This window comes from Nelumbo nucifera, chromosome 7 (genome assembly GCF_055504915.1).
Source record: "Nelumbo nucifera cultivar China Antique chromosome 7, China Antique-T2T, whole genome shotgun sequence".
NCBI classification, from domain to species: domain Eukaryota; kingdom Viridiplantae; phylum Streptophyta; class Magnoliopsida; order Proteales; family Nelumbonaceae; genus Nelumbo; species Nelumbo nucifera.
The window spans coordinates 51,104,030-51,123,302 of record NC_142655.1 but is presented as its reverse complement, the minus strand read 5'-3'; the positions used below and the strand labels follow the sequence as shown (position 1 = coordinate 51,123,302).

General features: G+C 36.1%; 1 protein-coding gene across 1 annotated transcript; it reads left to right on the top strand.

Moving 5' to 3' along the window:
• The first annotated feature begins 16,851 nt into the window (after window positions 1–16,851).
• LOC104586517 (putative BOI-related E3 ubiquitin-protein ligase 3) lies at window positions 16,852–18,319 on the top strand. Its single transcript, XM_010243777.3, has 3 exons — window positions 16,852–17,044; window positions 17,165–17,513; window positions 17,627–18,319. Exons 1-3 carry the CDS (start codon window positions 16,989–16,991, stop codon window positions 18,248–18,250), a joined length of 1,029 nt encoding a protein of 342 aa, XP_010242079.1. The 5' UTR covers window positions 16,852–16,988; the 3' UTR covers window positions 18,251–18,319.
• The last annotated feature ends 954 nt before the right edge of the window (window positions 18,320–19,273 follow it).

The window sequence follows — 19,273 nt, the reverse complement described above, 5'->3', positions numbered from 1 at the left end:
TAAGTAGACATGGGCAGAGTTCTTGTAGACAAGAGATCCAGTTTCAGTCAGTCAGCAGGTTTCCATATATAAGCTTTAATCAAGTCCGGATCTGCCATACCAACCTCATAGCATATTCTTGTCATACATCGAGAACATCTTTCATATTTATACTTGTTATTCATGGAAGACGGTGTTCCCAATATAAGGTGGAATGTGGCTTTGAGGTGCACAATGTGACGAGTATATCCCAATTTGCTTTAGTCATGGTGTGAGTACTGGTGATCTAAACAATTGAACCACATTCACATTATACACTATAAAGGTGTAGTGCGTGGAAAGTTTTCACTCTTGGATTCCTATTCATTTGTGGGAGAAGTCTTCATTTTATTAGCCTGCTTGCATGCTTTTTATCTTCTCATTAATATATATATTTATTATTTGAATTAATTTTTTATTGTTTGAAATAAGGTTTTAAAACCGTTATTGACCAAGACAGTCGGTCAGACCGTTTGGTTAGGAAATTGGTCAAGGTATCAGTTCCATTTCAGTCCTGAACCATTATTTTATTAAAAAAACGTTGAATTAGTTAGTGATTCATTGACCCAGACAGTTGAACTATCAACTTGTTCGACCGAATAATGGTTTTTAGGCCATTTTTTATTTTTTATTTTTTTGAAAATATTAGGCGGATGAATTCCGTGTTGGTTTTTAAAGCATTGGTTGAATCTTATACTTTATGTGGTAAATGGGTTATGTGGCTGTGTTTTCCACTGGCTGATGGTCATTCTCTCCTTATGAAGGAGACAATTTAGCTCAAGAAATATTAATGTCGGTTTTTTGCAAAGGGGTGAAAATACAATGAAGGTGTTTGGTTCTGTTTACATTTATTGAGTAAACATTTTGTACTTGTATGGCTTCAAAACCAAGAAAAGCAATTAATGAGGGCGTTTATGACACAAGCGCCATTAGGCACCACATCAGTAAAATGCCAATAAACACCTACCCATTTCAAGAATCTCCAAAATGAAACTTTCTGAAACGAGAGAGGCGCACAGAAATCACATCGATACGTATGGATGTAATTAATGAAGCCTTTGTTGATGGGGCACCTATGAGGCACCGTTTACTCAATAAACGTAAATGGAACCAAAAACATACAATATCACATAAATAAACTAAAAGTTATATTTACAAGGTTCAAAATATCGATATGCCCGATACGCCACTAGGGGCGAATCGGGCGTTTTGATACTTGTTTTTTTACTTATTTTTTAATTTTTTTTCAAAACTGGTTCAGGGGAGCCGGTCTAGGACCCCTCCATCCCCTGAACTGGTCAGACCCCCGATACACCCACTGTAGGGGCGTATCGGAAGGGTCCCCATATCAACGATACATATCAACCCATATCAGTCGATACATAACGATACTTTGAACTACATATAACCATACAATCACATGCTCTTTAAATTCACTTGAAACTTCATTCAAACATATAATGCCCGTTTGGGAGGGCTGAAGTGTAGCAGTGCACCTCTAGATTTTTGAGGTGTGCCTCACATGAACAGCTTATATTTGGTGGGCGTCAGTCAGAAAATCGGATTTGACCCTCACAAGAGTTAAGACCATGCTCACACCGTTCATATAGTCCTTTGGAGCCTTGCATAGGGAATATCAATATCTCCCCATGAAAAAAAGCATACAAGTATGGAAATATTCCGAATGCACGGTTGTAAAAAGCTATGCAAACGCTATGAACAAGATCTTATGAGCATTGAAGCCAATCTCATCAGTAGCTGAACCAACTTAATTGCTTTCATTTTTCAAGAATCCTTATAATTTAAAACGAAGGCAGGTTATATATATGTGGTAGGTACTAATCAGTTATCTGCAGTCTTACAAGATGTCATTTTCTCATCCCATGATCAGTGCTTCAATTTGAATTTATATTTTAATGAAAAACACATTAAAATATATTAAAATTATTGGCAGAAGATTATTTTTGGGATTATTGCAGTTAAGGGCAACTTTTGGGCCTTAATATCAATAAAATTAATATTTTTAATAAAATTTCATAAATATATTAACTTTTTAAAAATAATATCAAATAAAGGCAAAAATACTATACATCTTCTTTCTCTTGTAGATCATTCATCAGCGTCGCCGCCAACCGTCGCCTCCGACAATGCCTCCACCCACCTCCGCCTCTGCCTCCGCCCATCTCTCCGCCTCCGCCTCTCTGCCTCTGCCTCTACCCAACACTGCTACCTTCGCCTCCACCTCCGGAGGTGGGCGGAGTTGGCAGAGTTGGGCAGAGGTAGAGATGGAGGTGGGCAAAGGCGTTGTCGGAGGTGGGTGGATGCGCCAGAGGTAGGCGGAGGCGTTGTTGTGCAGTGGGGCTAATAAATGATTTACAAGAGGAAGAAAATGAACATTGTTTTTGGCCTGATTTGATATTATTTTTAAAAGTTAACCTATTTTTGAAATTTTATTAAAAGTATTACTTTTATTGATATTAGGGACCAAAAGTTGTCCTTATCTGCTATAACCACATTATTTTTCTCTTTTATTCAACGAAGTGGGCTTGAATAGTTTCTTTGTTGCTTTCATATTTCTACAATTATCAAGTATCTAAAACAAGCTTTACCAATGCTGGAATGGATATTGAGTTCAAAGCTTATTGTGTAACCTTTAATTTTTTTTTCCTCAAGAACCCTACAAAAGTTATCCCATGAGTAGAATATAGCTAGGAGCAGCTAGCTACCTCTGGCCATTCCATTAGAAGATGCCTAAAGAATGGTTTGAAGCTCCTTCTCACATGCATATGATTAGTTACTTATTTTTGCCTTCTTCTTTTGTGATCATGTAAACACTTACAGTCTATTGATTTGGAGTTATTTGGTGTTGAATTATAGTAGTGTTTTACTTGGTTGCTAAGTTCATGATACATTGATATATAGCTAGACCATAATTGATCAGTTTTATTTGGTTTCACATCTTCCACAACTGATCAGTTGAGAGGATACATTGATATATGGCTAAACCACAATTTTTCTACATACTATAACTGTTATTCATATGCAACTAAGGTCATGTTTGGGAGTACTTATTCGAAATAAGTGCTTATTTGGGCTGGAAATATATCATTAAGCACTTACTGGTGTTTGGGAAATAAGCCTGAAAGAAGGGCTTATATTTTAAGCCCAAATTTTCAGCTTTTTGTAAGTGCTTATACAATAAGCATTTATTCAATTTTTTTTCTTCCAAAATTATCCCTAGTTGAATTTTGCAAAGTACTTTCATAAAAGTGCTTTTGTAAAAGTACTTTCGTAAAAGTACTTTCACAAAAATACTTTCATAAAAGTACTTTTGTAAAAGTACTTTCACAAAAGTACTTTTATAAAATTGCTTTCATAAAATTTGAAAGAAAATGAATGACAAAATAGTCACAAATGCTTATTTGAGAAAATGACTACCAAACGCCCAATATAAAATAAGTGTTTACTTTTTAAAATAAGTACTTGAAAAAGTTGGGTACCAAATGCAAATAAGTGCTCATTCGAATAAACACTTGTTTTTGAGCACTTATTTTTAACATAAGCACTCCTAAACATGGCCTAAATCAACTCAACCCAACTCATGCTAATCCCAAATATTTACATGAATCCTATCAAGAGAAAAAAGCCATGTTTTCTGTCAAACTATGTACCTACACCCATGCATGTGTTCAAAGCACTTATTCATGGTTTGTTCATATGCAACTAAATAACACTATTTATTTTTATTTTTTTGTGTTCAAAGCAAACAAGTAGCAGAAAAGTTAAGACCTCTTGGGATATATTGGTGAAATTGTATGACATCTAGCTCTTGCACAATGTTAGAACTATCAAGACTTGCTCTAGTGAAAATAGATATTCCATTACATGCCTATGAGCAACCTAATAATAAAAGAAAATATGACTTTGATGAATTTTTCTTATATGTTTCAAGTATATATATATATATATATATATATATATATATATATATATATATATATATATTACAGTTATTATTTATTAACATTTAAAATTCATTCAATTTAATAATATAGTTATTCCTATATATCTTGTTAAAGGAATCGTTAACTTCTTTTTTTAACCCAGTATACCAAGATCCAAACATTTAAGACTTGATTCAAAATAGCAAGGAATTACATACACCTCACTCTAATCAACAAAGCACTTCAAGCAGTGATAGATTAGGGATGCGTTAAGGTGAACCCATGTCAAATCTGACCACTTGAAATTGCAACATCAAATCAAGGTTTTAAAAATCGATCTGGAATCGGAATTGTTCTCATCGGTTGTTGTGTTGATGGTTCAATTATTTGGTTTGAATGAATGATCCATTTTAATAAAAAATTTATAAATTAAAAAAATAATTAAAATAAAAACAGCTAAAAACCATTAAACAGGTTAAACGGATTGGTGGTTCAGCTGACTGGATCAACAGGTTGTTGATCAATTTAACGATTTTTGGCCAAGAAACAGGTTTGAAATAAAACAGAATCTATTGCCTGAATGGTTCTCATGCCGAACGGTCCAACCGTCCGTATCAACAGAAATTTGAAAACATTACATCATACCATTTGTATGAATACAGCCTTGATTGAGCATGGATGCATGTTTCATATATGTGATGGGTGGGGTTGGATATTCTATCTTTGTTAGGTTAGATTGGTTTTGGGTTTGGTTTGTGTTTGCTTCAAGTGGGATTCAGGGCAATAGAGAAAATGCAGGACATCACAATTGTGACTTGTGAGCTATGAAAGGTGACAAACATTGTTAGCCTAGTTAGCTTCCGCTGTTGATCCTCTTCAAAGTTCAAATAGTGCCCGTGAAAGAGGTAGTTGAAATGAAATAATAGTGATTGGTCAAGTCGAATGGACAGCTTCCTCTCTCTCTCTCTCCCAAGTGACCTTCTGCATCTGTTGCTGGTAGGTTTGACACCACTTTTCCACATCATCAAACTTATTGGTCGATCTCAAATTAATTTTGTAAGGTGGATCGCATGACTACCCAGAATTTGGTTCAAGTATAGTGTCTAAATCACATCAAGTACTTGCATCCATTTTTTTTCTTTATTTTTTATTTTTTATCTTTGATAGATCAAGTACTCGATTCCATTTATCAAGTGGTTAAACAGGCACCCACTTCTAAACTATTCCAGCAAAGAGCTTAAGCCAGCTCAAATCCTACAAAAGCCAAAGTTTCTACAGTTCTGCACACAGCACACTGTAATTCTGTCTCTTTTTCTCTGGACTAATGATGTATATGACTATTTTGAATAATTCAAAAAATAAGGAAACAGAGAACAGCACCATACATGCCCAATAATGTAAAATGAAAATCTGGGTTTTTATGTGACCTCCTGGATCACATATTGCTAATTATAAATCACATAATTGTAGAATGAAATCCATTTTGTTCACATAAATATAAATTTTGGTTTTTGAAACAGTAGGTACTTTGGGTTCAAAAGAACTTCATATATAAATAATTTCCATTAATTTTGTTCATAGAATATAATATAAAAGCCATGTTGTTCATAGAATATAATTTCCATTAACTATTGAAACCCAACAGCTTGTCCAAGATTTGTTCTTGTATAAATGAATGAGTTTTAACTTTATTTGGCAGCAAGTGATGAATTTGGGCTTTAACACTTCTTGCCTTTTTTTTTGTTAATTATAATCATGGGTTTATTATGAATATATGGATAACAAGATGGCATTTAGGCCCTCTTCATGTTTTGGTAAGTTATTTAGCCAGGTAAATGCACTTACCCAGTGGGTAAGTTACCCGAGTCGATGCATTTTATTCATGTTCTTTTATTTTACCAGGTAAATAAGATAATGACCAATTTTATTATAAAAATTAATTATTAAAAGGGGCATTTTTGTCCCATCTAAATGTTGGCAACTTCCTCCCAGGTGGGAAAGTTATTTATCCACTTGGGACTTGGGAGATGGGGGTAAGTGATACCTAAGAAAATAAATTTTCCCTAATCCTCACATAAATCTTTAAAAATAGCATGTTTTTTTTTTCAATGGAAACCAAAATCCCATTGACCAACTTTTCCCTTTCTCAAAATACAAAAAACAAACGTCCCCTTATACTATGTTTGGTTTGAAGGAAAAGGTAAGAAAATGTAAGAAAACCTATACAAAATTTGTAAAGGTTTCCCTACCTTTTCTTTCTTTTCTCAACTTTTTACTTCAAATCAAACACAGCCTTAGTGTTGTTGCTATATGAGATGTTTCTGGTGTTCCTGGATCGAAAAAATGACTTTTTTTTTTATATAGGTTCCCAGGCCACAATGCTCCTGCATGATAGGTCAAAATAGGGCCTCATTAAGATTTATTATGAATTAATGCTGTTCAATATGCGTGTAAATCATGATGGTCAATAATTTGCAATTTTCTTATAAAAAAAAAAACAAATGTGGGCCGGTTTGTATGGACTTCTTGAATAACAGTTAATAATATTTTTTATTTTTTCAATTTTTTTTTGGAATTCTACCTTTAATATGGTCAAATATTTTTTAATAATAATTTTTTGTTGGAAAACCAACAAATTTATGTACCACTCTGATATGAAACCATTTTTATTAACCTATTAAAGAATGTGCTTACTTCTTACTAGGTTCAACCAATCAATAACTGTAGTCCATACTTTAATATATAGCTATAGTTAGAATCCCTATAATTAATATTTTATAATTATTCTACGGTTTATAACTAATATTCTTTAGTATTACCAACTGATAATTTTGAAACAATTCTCTGCTCATTAGCCTCCTTTTTTCTCTTTTTTGGGTAAATGATCTCATTAGTCATCACTATATACATATAGGGGGCATGATGCTAATCAAATGGAGTAGAGAGGTCTAAACAACACAAGAATCCTACAAGTAGCAGTTTGCTTTTGGAGGTTAGAAAATGGTGATCATCTTTTGTTTATGGAATTTTTTTTTTCCTCAAGATTTACTCTAGATGAAGGGGCGGCCACCTTAAGATTTTATTAAAAATATTATAAAAAATAGAAAGAGAAACAGGAGAAGACATAGCCCCGCCTTGCCCCAACCCGAAATACAAGGAATCTCAATAAACCTGAGCAAATTAACACTCATCAGTTGCATGATGTGTCTCTCTAAGGGGGCGGTTTTTTTTTTTTTTTGAGAGATTTTGAGAGGGGAAAGTTGGTCAATGGGATTTTGGTTCCCATTGACCAAGAACCCCTTGTTCTTTTTTCAGATTTATGTGGGGATTAAAGAAAGTTTATTTTTCTCAGGTATCCCATCCCCTAGGTGGAAAAGGGAAAATTGCCAATACTTGAATGAGACAAAAATGCCCCTTTTAATAATGGATTTTTATGGCTAAAATGGTCATTGCATTATTTACCTAGGAAATAAAAGAGCATGGATAAATGCACTTACCCGGATAAGTGTTTCCCAGCAAAAATTTACCTAGGTAATTGCATTTACCCGAATAAATAACTTACTGAAAAACAAACAAGGACGAGTGAATGATAGAACCCCTCAGGAAAGAGAGAATGGAGGCAATCTCATGAAAAACGTAGAAGATATACTCTATGGGGGTTCACCATCCGGTTGAAAAAATTAACTAAATCCGGTTATCACACTCCACTTTCACATCTAATCAATCCAAATCTTGGCGGTGTTGGAGACCACAATAAGCAGCAATTAAACCCTACCAGAAACTTGCCCCGATTATCACATATAATACCACCCCCATCTCCAAGACCCAGATCGCCTTTACAGGCCCCATCCGTGTTTAATTTGACATAGCCACAAGGGGGTGGAGTCCAATCGAACCATTTGACCCTCTTAATGTTTAATTCAAATCTCCTACCCACAAGAATTCTATCTACACGATGTTAAGGTTGTACATTGGGAACATCTTCCCATGAATAATAACATATAAATACAGGAGATGTTCTCAATGTACAGTGAGGTGTGGGTAGGAGATTCGAATACCTTAAATGTTAATTTGCTTTAAAAGAATATGCAAGTATGCCGCCCAAACCACTATGAAGATTGGGAACACAAGGACTGGGCAAGAGCTTATTTAATTCGGGGAGCAATGCCTTGACCAATTTGATTAGCTATTTGAACTGCAAGGTAGTTAACACAAGACCAACCTAGTACACATTTGTGGGGACTACAGAATGAGGACAGACCAGGCTGCACTTGAGGCACTCTGGCCATACTATGCAGAACCTGTGGTTCTTGTTTGATGACGTCTCCTTAATCAGGTGGGACCCATATCAATAATAATTAATAACTAACTGTTTTCTTTTTTAATTTAGGGTCTGTTTGGTTCATAGTTGGAATCAGAATCAGAATTGCAATACCTTAAAATTGGAATCAGAATGATTTATTCTCATAGTCCTTTTTTTTTGAAAGCCTTATTCTCATAGTCCATTTAGTTTAAATAGGAATTGGAATAACCATTCCCTCAAATGGGGGAATGCCATTTCACCAAGAATGGGAATGAGATTCCAATTCCATCTAACCAAATGGTTGGAATCTGAATGGCCTATTTTGATTCTGATTCCAGAGCCCTATTCTCATAAATCAAATGGGCCGTTAATTTCCTAATTCAAATAATTAATTTTCATTTTATTAATTGATATGTCTCATTTTTTTTAGAAAAATGAGTTATTAATTACAAATTAAACCTTATTTAAATTAAAAATTATAAACAACAAGAATTAATACATTATACAAGGCTGATCTACAAGGAGTCAAGGAGCTAGACCCTTTTGAGGGACAAATTGAATTCTTTATAGGATTCATCCATATGTCTTGATGAGATGGATTATCTATAGAGTTTCCTGGAAAAACTTACGATCAATCAACGGGTATCATTTGAGGTGACTAAGATAATTTGGGGGATATTTGGAAACATGGCTGTTTTTTCTGAAAAACGTTGCCACGTTGGATTCACATAAGTGTTTCAACAAACGCCCGCATATATGATTGTTTGGTTCAAGCCTTTTTTGAAAAAACGCTGAAAAAGGGGCATATCTCATAAATCGGGATCCCACCGATGCATGAAATGTCAAATTTGGCATTTCATGCATCAGTGAACCGTTTCCCCCAATGGTTGACTGATTGGCGATTACATGCATCCTATGTGGCACTTACCTGTCAGCATATACATAAAAAATGGTGATGAAAATCACCTTACCAAACAGTATAGTGTTGCTCACTGCCTACGTGGCAAAAACACTCCCAAACAAAATCAATATATTTTTTTGTGAAAAACAGGTTTTAAAAGCATGAACATTTTTTCTTGAAAATCGGTCTCAAAAAACACTCACACTTCCAAACACCATCTTAATTGGTGAAAGTTCTTCCGAAACATATCTTTGCCATATCATAGAATTTCCCATTATTAAAGATTTTTTTGAAAACCGTTTTCATTAGTTTGAGGAATTCTAAGTAAAAGAATTCATGCAACTCTTGTATTCTTCGCCCATCTAACATGATGGCCTCCATGAAAGAACACAGTACAAGATAAAAGTTGGCTGTCTTTTCAAGGTCCCACCTTGTCTATAGGGAAAAGGAAACAAGAGTTGCATCATCTTTTTTACTACTAGCATTCCCCTATCTATATAAATGACTATTCGATACTTGATTTTTCCATCCCTACCGACTCCACCACCTACCTATACCCTTCCCACTTGTCATCCTCATTCAAAGATAAAATATGGTCTATCATCAATATATATATACAGAGTATCCATTACCTTTCTATAATGATAGAGTTGTTTTCATTGTCTTTGTTATAACTTAGCCAAAGTCAAGATAAGGTTGATGTTGTTATCTTCCATTTCTTGTAGAGAAAGAGAAAAAAGGCAAAAAATCTTGCTTTAATGTTGAAAGGAGATTTCATCATGGAAAGCAACCTAATTTTTTTACTGTATAGTTGTATTCATCTTACCTACAAATGAAATCATAAACAGAAATTTAGTCTCTTGCAAAAAAATAAAAAATAAAATAAAATTCCAAACAGAAATTTATCAATTACTTGTGGAATAATTTCTAATGGTTAATAAGATTGCTTTTCACTATGATTAGTGGTATGGTTCAAAATAATGATATAAACCATATAAAAAATAGCCTTTTTTTTTCTCCTAAATCCTAATATTTGGTATTTCAATGGATTCATAAATGGATACATATCATACGATACACATGGATATGGTTTAAAAGTATCAATACACCCCTTTCGGCGCCGCATCAAGGTGTATCAATATTTTGAACTTTGATTACTACTCTTTAATTAATAAATGGTTAGTAAAAATCAAAGTGCTCTTCATGTCAATAATAAAGATTATAAAATCAAGTTTGCATGATTCTAGTAAGAATTGTTGCACCTAATATAAGAATTAATTAGTAATATGTTCCTTTTCATGTCTAAAAGAGGCCTAAAACTAGAAAAAAAATATTTAGTTTCTTATCTATTTCAAGTAAGTTACATCTATTTCATTTTATTTTATTTTTTACTGTTACAAAGGAAAAAGTGAATCAGCCTATGCAATAAATTCCAATTCTTATTGATTGTCCCATTTTCTGAATTCTCTTGTTTTTTTTTTCTTGATTTGCTTCCCGGTACGTATACTTGAAACTGATGTCCAAATTGAAGAAATCAATAAACTTGAGACACTCCTTGATGATGCATTCCAATTTCCAGGGAGGAACCATTAATTCTGCCATTGAGACAGTCGATGACAATCTTAGAATCTCCTTCTCTTGTTTCTTTTTTCATATCTTATATTTGCCAATTAAAAATCCCCAAACTAGCTACTTTCTTTCTCTGGATTGTTGCCACAACATTTGCATTGTGTTCATTTTAAAATTTTATCATGGACTGTTTGGTCGGTGTTTGTCCAAATATTTAGGGCTTGAGACAATATGCAAATTACATAAGCCCAACACGATAACTTGGGGGGTTTGCCGATATATGTGATCTTGTTTTGAGAATAAAATCGTACATATTGATAAAACACCCATTTAATTTTATATGTTTTTGCTGATGTGAAATGTTTTGTTTTGAAAAGCAAAATCATATACATTAACAAACACCCCCCCCCCCCCCCCCCCTATTTTAGTTTTCTTCTTCTTAAAAAAAAAAAACCGAAATTATTAAATGGAATCAGCCTTAGGGCTAAAGAAAGAAGTAAATTGAAAAAGCAGAAAATAAGTGAGAACTATGAACTTGGACAAGAACCAAGGAAACAAAAAGGCATACCCAGAAGGACTGAAGATCAGAAAACATCTCACATCAGAATATGACTCAAAGCTCAAGATTGGTCTGTAATGGTATTGAACTGACTTTGGGTCTTAATTTCAGGCTTTCACTATCCATCATCAGTCAAACAGTGCCAGAGAAAGAGAAAGTTAAACAATGGTGGGTTGACTTGGTCCGGCCCCTCATCACCTAGTCCACTTTCGGCCGGGTTTCACAACACCACTTCTGAACAGTCTATAACCATCTAATTAATACTAATAGTCTACATAGTAAGACTAATAGAGACCGGTCCATCAGTCTACCAAATTAAGACTTTGTGGTATCAGAATTCATAAAATTAGGCCATTTGACTAAGCCTATATCGACAAGTTAGGGTTCAAGGGGCCCATTTTCTCATTGTGCTTATTGCTTAGTAGAAATCATGATCACTCTAGTGATGATTTCTAATTAACGATCATTTGGTTACCCACTTCTCAAAAGCTCTTCATTCGTTTAACAATGATGGGCAAAGGTTTTTCATTAAACTGGATACGAATCTCAATTTTTATCAAAACGAAAGGAAAGGAAAGAAAAGAAAAAGAAAGATAGAAACATCAAAATCGGTCCAAACGATGCATTGAGATTCGATTCGACTATATATCGGGTTAAATTATATGAACCCACCTATTTCTACCACACCGAGGAATCATGTGGCCAATCCCCACTATCTATATCAGCCCTATATTCAACCTTGTATGTCAATTGAGTATGATCATTCAAAATTTTAAAATTTTAACATAAATTTTTGGAAAAATTTTTGATCAGTACTTTGTACTTTGATTCAAGTGATAATTTGGTCCCCAAACTTTAAAATGTGATAATTCAGTGCCCGAACTTTCGAGACATGACAATCTAGTACCTACTGTTAAGGACAGTCAGTTATGTATATTACGTGACCTTATGTGTGATTTAATACTTTTGAAAATATCAAAATTATCCTTATTAATAAAGCACACTGTTCATCGTCTTCTTCCTCAAGAAGATGAAACAGAACCCAAACTCTTCAACTCTTTGTCACAAACACCACAAACGGTTCTCAAGTTTTTGAGAATCTTTGGCCTTTTATGCAGGACGATGGCAACCGTAGCTCCAATGTGGTATGTCTGGGTAGATTTTCTCTTTGAAAATGATTCGTAGTCGTCAAGCTTTTTGAGAATCTTTGGCCTTTTATGCAGGATGATAGCAAATGTTTGTGGTGTTTGTGACAAAGAGCTTAAAGAGCTTGGGCTCTGTTTCATTTTCTTGAGGAAGAAGATGATGAACAGTGTGTTTTATTTTCAAGGTAATTTTGATATTTAAAAAGTATTAAATCGCACATGAGGTCATGTGATATACATAACTGTCCATTAATATTAGGTACTAAATTGTCACGTTTCAAAAGTTCAGATACTAGATTATCGTATTTTGAAATTTGGGAATTAAATTGTTAGTTGAGCGAAAATAGAGATACTGATCAGAAATTTTCCCAAAATTTTTCCATAAATGGACAGAGTTTTTTTGTATAAGTAAAGGGTTAGGAGAGGAGGAAACTTCTTTTAGCCCAATATTAAGTTGTCATGTGAAAGATTCCTATATCATTTAAGAAAGCTCAATCAATAATACAAATCCGTTACCTGTTCCTTACCATATATAACTAACATGTAAATAATTTCATTCTTGACTTCTTTCTGCAAATTCTACACTATATAAATATTTTCCTATGATATTGCGAAAGCACTGTGGGCTGTAAATGTTGTTTGCAAGATTTTCAGAATGCAAAATTTCGGGTTTGGATGTGCAAAATTTACACTTCTTTGGTCTCAATATACAAATTTTACAACTTGAATATGTGATATTTGTCTTTCTTTGACTACGTTAGGCAAGATTTGCAGTTTGAATGTGCAAAACTTTCACCTCTTTAATCTCATTATACAAGATGTACAGGTTGCATGTGCAAAATTTATGCTTCCTTTTGGTCTCATGATGCAAGATTTAAAGATTGAATGTGCAAAATTTACAGCTCTAAAAGGTGCTTTTATGATAATAGCACCCTAAACCATGTAATAAAAAGAAATAAAAAAATTACTTTCCTTTATAATCACCCATTACCCAAACAGAAAAAAAAAAAGGAATTGTTTTCTGTGCAATTGCATTTGTATTGGAATTGTGGAATGAAACAAATGATGCATGATACCCAAACTAGAATAAAGCAGGCCAGATTCCTTTTTCAACATTTTGGGTGGGCAGAGTTTATCTTCATCTGATCTGGACCAGCAACAAGCCAACAATTCGGTTCCCTCCTCACTAAAAATCAATGAATTTTCAGATTTATTGCTGGTGGGGCAGTGAAATATGGGCTTTGTTATGATCGTACGGTTGATAAGATTCTCACCAACAACAACTTTTCTATACTATATGCCTGTGATCCTGTATACTTGTGATTCAGTAAATTTGTGGTCCTCATCACAAAAAATAAAAAAAAATAAAATAAAAATAAAAAAGTGGGTCCCAAATGGCAGCTTGTGGGATTCTTTGGACACCCTTAACTTTAATTTTGTCAAACAAAATATGGTACAATGAGAGAAGCTCTAAATGGTCCATCTAAGCATCTATCTATATAAAGTCAATAGCTTTGGCAATGTGATGGGCCCCATTAAGTCATATGGATCAGAGGATCTCAATATCCCTTGATTCTGATCAAAGTCGATGCACACACAAGAGAACCATGTGAGTAGTAACATAAATCTTCTCAGTTGATGGGCGGGCCCCCCATGAGTGTTCTCTTTTAAGGACTTTATTGTCTCTTGGACACCCAACGGTCAAATTTGGTTTACAGATTCAAAGTTAAGCCTTTTTTTTAAGTGTCTCAAGGGCAAGTGAGGTATGTTTCCAATACACGAAATAATGATAGCTTAGGAGACCAAGGACTGTGGCAGTATGGTGTCACAACTACTACTTTCAAGGGACTCTCCTCTCTCTTTCTCTCTCTAGATCTCTTTCTCTTTCCTCCATTGCTGTCATTCCTGTTGGTTGTGGGGAACCTTATTCATCACAAGCATCACCATCTCTTTTATTTCAACACTCCATGAAATGGTCAATAAACATATAAAACCAAGCTTTTAACATATCACCATGAATATATATAGCTCTAGCTCTTGCCAAGAAAGAAAAAGATAAAATAAAGAAATGGGGTGAGTGGTTATTGAGATTCTCCCCCAAATGGGAGTGAAAAAGGGTGCAGGGCACATGTGGAATACAATACATATTATATATATACAACTTTTTAAGTTGGAGATGGGAGAAAAGATAAAGAAGCCCCACAAGTCAAGGTGCTTCAATTGCCCTAAAAAGGGGGAAGCACAAACACATATGAACATGATCCCTCTCTTCCTTTCTCTCTCTTTTTTCTCTCTCTTTTCTTTTTAGGTCATTGGCCACTCTTGATTGAGTACGAAAACAAACATCTAATGATCTTAACCCTCCAAGTTAGTCCTCCTTTTTTTCATTTTTCTATACAAAAAGAAAGAAAGAATTCTCTAGATTGTTATAACCTAATTGGTGATGTTGGATTGTGACCCACATTTCTCTCTTTTCTTTTGCTTTTATTCTCTTTTTTATTTGGGTGGTTAAACAATAGTGTTGGGTGATGCGGTTGGGTTGATGGGAGCAATAATAGAGAGAGAGAGAGTGAGAGTGGTGAAAGGGAGAATCCATCCATCTACTCAGATATGCTCTCTTTCATGGCATTTTCCTTTCTTCTTTTCTTTCTCTCCTTGCTTTATTTTTTTCCTTCTTTCTCTGCAATCTTGTCTAATGCCAAAGCAATTGAAAGATATATATATATATATATATATATATATATATATATATATATATTCATTAGTATGGCTTAAAAAGGGATTGCCAGGCGTATCTGGGATGAAGTGGGGTTTACTATTGCTTAGTGCCCCGTGATTGCGTGCCTGTACGGTCTTGACGCATCATGTTCAGTATCATAAATATATAATTTTTATATTACATCAGATAATAAAAAACCTTTCCCATGTGGTCATAAAAGTTTATCATTAACTTAAAATTATTATCTGATTAATTTATTCATATAAAATAAATATTTTTTTTTTTTGTCGTGTCAATCGAGTCACTAGTCATTAAGGAAAATTTAGAGAGGGGATCAAGTTAAGACTTGAGAGAAAGAGAAAGAAAACCCATTTGCCAGCCTAGTCTAGTGGAATAAACAACATTGTCTAGGGTCTGGTCTCCTTAAGTGTAGCTCACTTGTCTAATAATGCATTAATAACAAATATATAACCAATAGAACTTACAACCTTGGATTTTTAATTAGGAGTTCCTGCCACATTGTGCTTCACATAAGGCTCCAACCCAAATGTGTGTTTGGGGGATGGTGACAAGATTAATTCATTTTTTATTCTTGAATAATTAATATATATATATATATATATATATATATATATATTATTTTAATATAGTTAATCACAAAATTGCCAAGAAAACAGCAGTTGATAAGTGTGATCAACTGATCAACTTGAGATCTTTATTTTATCATAAAAGTTAGAATAAAAAAATAAATAATTTATTTCAATATTGAGTTCTTGTTTTTGCTCCCTAGATTAAATGGGTTAGCTAGCTCATGAAGAAAGGCCCCAAATAACTATATTTTGGATAAAAAGTAGAAAAAATAAAATAAATGAAGAAGATTTAGGGATGAACTGAATGGAGGAAGTAACTGAACTGAATGAGAAGAAGTTATTAAGGAGGTTGTAAACTTCTTAATGGCTGATGCTGAAACTGAAGCCAGTTGGTTATTACATCTTTGAATATTCATTTATCTAATTATTTTAGTAACACATTAAAAGACAAAAGCAATAAATCGTTCAGTTCAGCCGTAATCAAACGGTCCCTAAGCTCTGGGCCCCATGAAGGGCAGGGGCCCAGAGCCAGGGGAATTGCCTAGGAACAGAAAGGCCATACAGCTTTACCTGTGGGGCCGGCCCAAGCCAGGACAACAGGTTGGACTGTCTGATCTCTCAATCCTCAATCGTCCATCACACGTGCGACAGTGGGCCCATGACAACGCACGTCCACAGAACTGTTGTAATGGCCACGTGTCGTCGTTAGACGGTGCCAGGCGGCAGTTGAGACGTGGCAGATGACAGTGGATTGTCCGTTATTATTAAACCAAATCCCCCACTCCCCGCACACAAAGCCAAGTCCTCCATTTTTAATCCAAAAGTAAAAGAGACAATAAAAAAAAAAAAGGTTTACCCAATGTTTCCGGAATAGCCCCTGGAGATTCGCTGAAATCTCGGAAAGACCAGTCATCAGTTCTTCTATTTAGTTGCGAAATAGAGGCAGGACGCAAAGGACAATTTTAGTAATAAAGTCTCAGAATAGACAAAACCCAGCCAAACACCAAAATCTTCTCTCCTTTTCCTTTTAACTAATAAAATAATTTCCTTCACTTTCTCTCTCCACACCAAACCCTAAATAAACCCCCCCATTAAGTCTCGCCACCTCTATTGCATGTTCCGTTTCCCTTCTTGTTCTCTTCTTCTCCCTCCCTCTCTATATCTTCTCTCTGAACCAGACAAGAACCAAGGAAGCGAAGCTTGCGAACAGAGATAGAGAAACAAGGAAAAGCCCAGTTTCATGGCTGTTGAAGCTCGGCATCTGAACCTCTTTCCCTCTCAACTGATTGAAAATAGGTATTGATTCGAATCGTGAATCTCTCTCGGCTTTCGGCTTACCGTGTTTTCCGCAATCTGGGTCTTGCTGGGCTCTCCGCCTTTGTGTACGTTTCTTCTGATTCGGAATTGAATTTTCAGAGAAATCATGAACGCCATTGGGAACAACGGGAATATCTACAGTACCCAGATGGGCATGGGCTATGGCGTCCCATTATCAGGAACCACCGCTGACACGCTCCTCCCCTTCTACAATTCTGTCATCTCCGATTCGGTTCCAGCGACGACGACCATGAAGGCCGACAGCGGTCTCACCTACAACCTCCCCGTCTCAAGAAAGCGTTCGAGGGATTCCACCACCAACTCGTTCATTGCCATGCCCGAGTCTCAGAAAGATTCCCGCACCAGTCCTTTGTCTTTTCTTGGCGAAGACATTTCGCTGCAGATCCAACAGCAGCAATTGGAAATCGATCGATTAATCGATCAACATGTAATTACTCAACCCTTTCTTGATAGATATATAGTTAATTGTTTCTGCTGCTTCTTCGTTCTGTTTCTAGCGAAGTTTTACTAAATGGGTATCCTAATTGCGTGGATTTACAGACAGAGAAGGTGAGATTAGAGCTGGCAGAGCGACGAAAGCGGCATTCGAGACGGCTGGTAGCAGCAGTCGAGGAAGGGATCATGAAGAGATTGAGAGCGAAAGAAGAAGAGATTGAGAAAATCGGGAAATTGAATTGGGTCCTCGAAGAGCGAGTGAAGTCTCTGTGTTTGGAGAACCAGATATGGCGGGACTTGGCACAATCCAACGAGGCCACTGCAAACGCTCTGCGAAGCAACCTCGAGCAGGTCCTAGCACAGGTTAACGAAGAACGCCACCGCGGCGCACGTGAAGACGACGCACTAGCCGACGACGCCCAATCCTGCTGCGGGAGCAGCGATTATGGAGCGGAGGACGAAGGGAGGAGGCGCACGGTAGCAGAGTCCGGAGGAGGAGAGAGAATCTTGGTGAACGGCGGCAGCAGCAGCAACAACAACGGCAACAGCAGCCGAAGCAGTTTCAGCAGTAACAGGTGGTGTAGGAACTGTGGAAAGGAAGAGTCGAGCGTGTTGCTGCTCCCGTGCAGGCATCTCTGTCTCTGCACGATATGTGGGTCCACCCTTCACACCTGCCCCATATGTAAATCCAACAAGAACGCCAGTGTCCATGTTAACATGTCCTCATGAAAATCACCCAAAAAAAGAAAAAATATAAATATAAAAAAATCAATCGAAAAAAAACCCATTTTGTATCCATTTTTAGCAACTTACTCATGGGTTATTAACTTATTATTATTTATATTTTATATTTTTCCTTTTCTTTAATGTTTTTATGAGATGGATTAGTTTGGCGGAGGCGCATCTTAGCAAACGAGGCTTGTATGATACGAGTCGTAGATGAGTGAGTAATCCAGGGGTGTATTCGTAAATAAAGGCGAGGATGTTGGGGGTGAATGGTAAAAAAGGGAGGGGATGGAGATGGGAGGTGGGACCCAGTGCCAAGTGGAAAGGATCATCTGACACGTCGGAGTCACGAAAATATCGTTGTTAGGAGGATATTTCAGGGGTGGGACCTACCATGAGTGTACGCGCAATGCACGGCGTAGACCAGACACGAGAATCGGTACTGGCTCGAGTCCCGCCAAAACCAGGAAAAGAACAAAAGAAAGTGTAGACTGTAGAGAGAGAGAGACCACACAACAAAACAAAACCAACCACAAGTACGAAAAAGTCCACTGTCTCCTTGTTTCCACTTCTATCTCGTACCGTATATTTTGCGCATTACGCGTATTTTAGAAACCAATCCGGAAGGTCGTCGGTCTTCGTCGTGGTTCGAGGTGGATGGAGTTGGACTCCCCTTCCTCTCTGTCTCTCTGTGTCTGTGGTGGTGGTGGTGGGTTGGGTTGCGGGTCTGAGTGGCGTGGGCTTTACCTCTGGGCTTTTGATTAGCGATTTGGTAGCGGTGGGCGTACGTTAGTGCTCTGTCACACCTGTCACGCTGGACGACGTGACCAGAACCGCCAGAAATTACTCTATTTATTTTATTTTTACTCATTAAATCAAAATAATAGTTCTAGAGAGAGAAAGACACCGGAGAGAGAAACTTCTGCTAAATTTGGCAGAGCTACCTCAAACTTTGAAAAGATGAGTGCCGACAGATCCGGTAGGGAAACGGCCAAGGTCTCTCTCTCTCTCTCTCTCTCTCTCTCT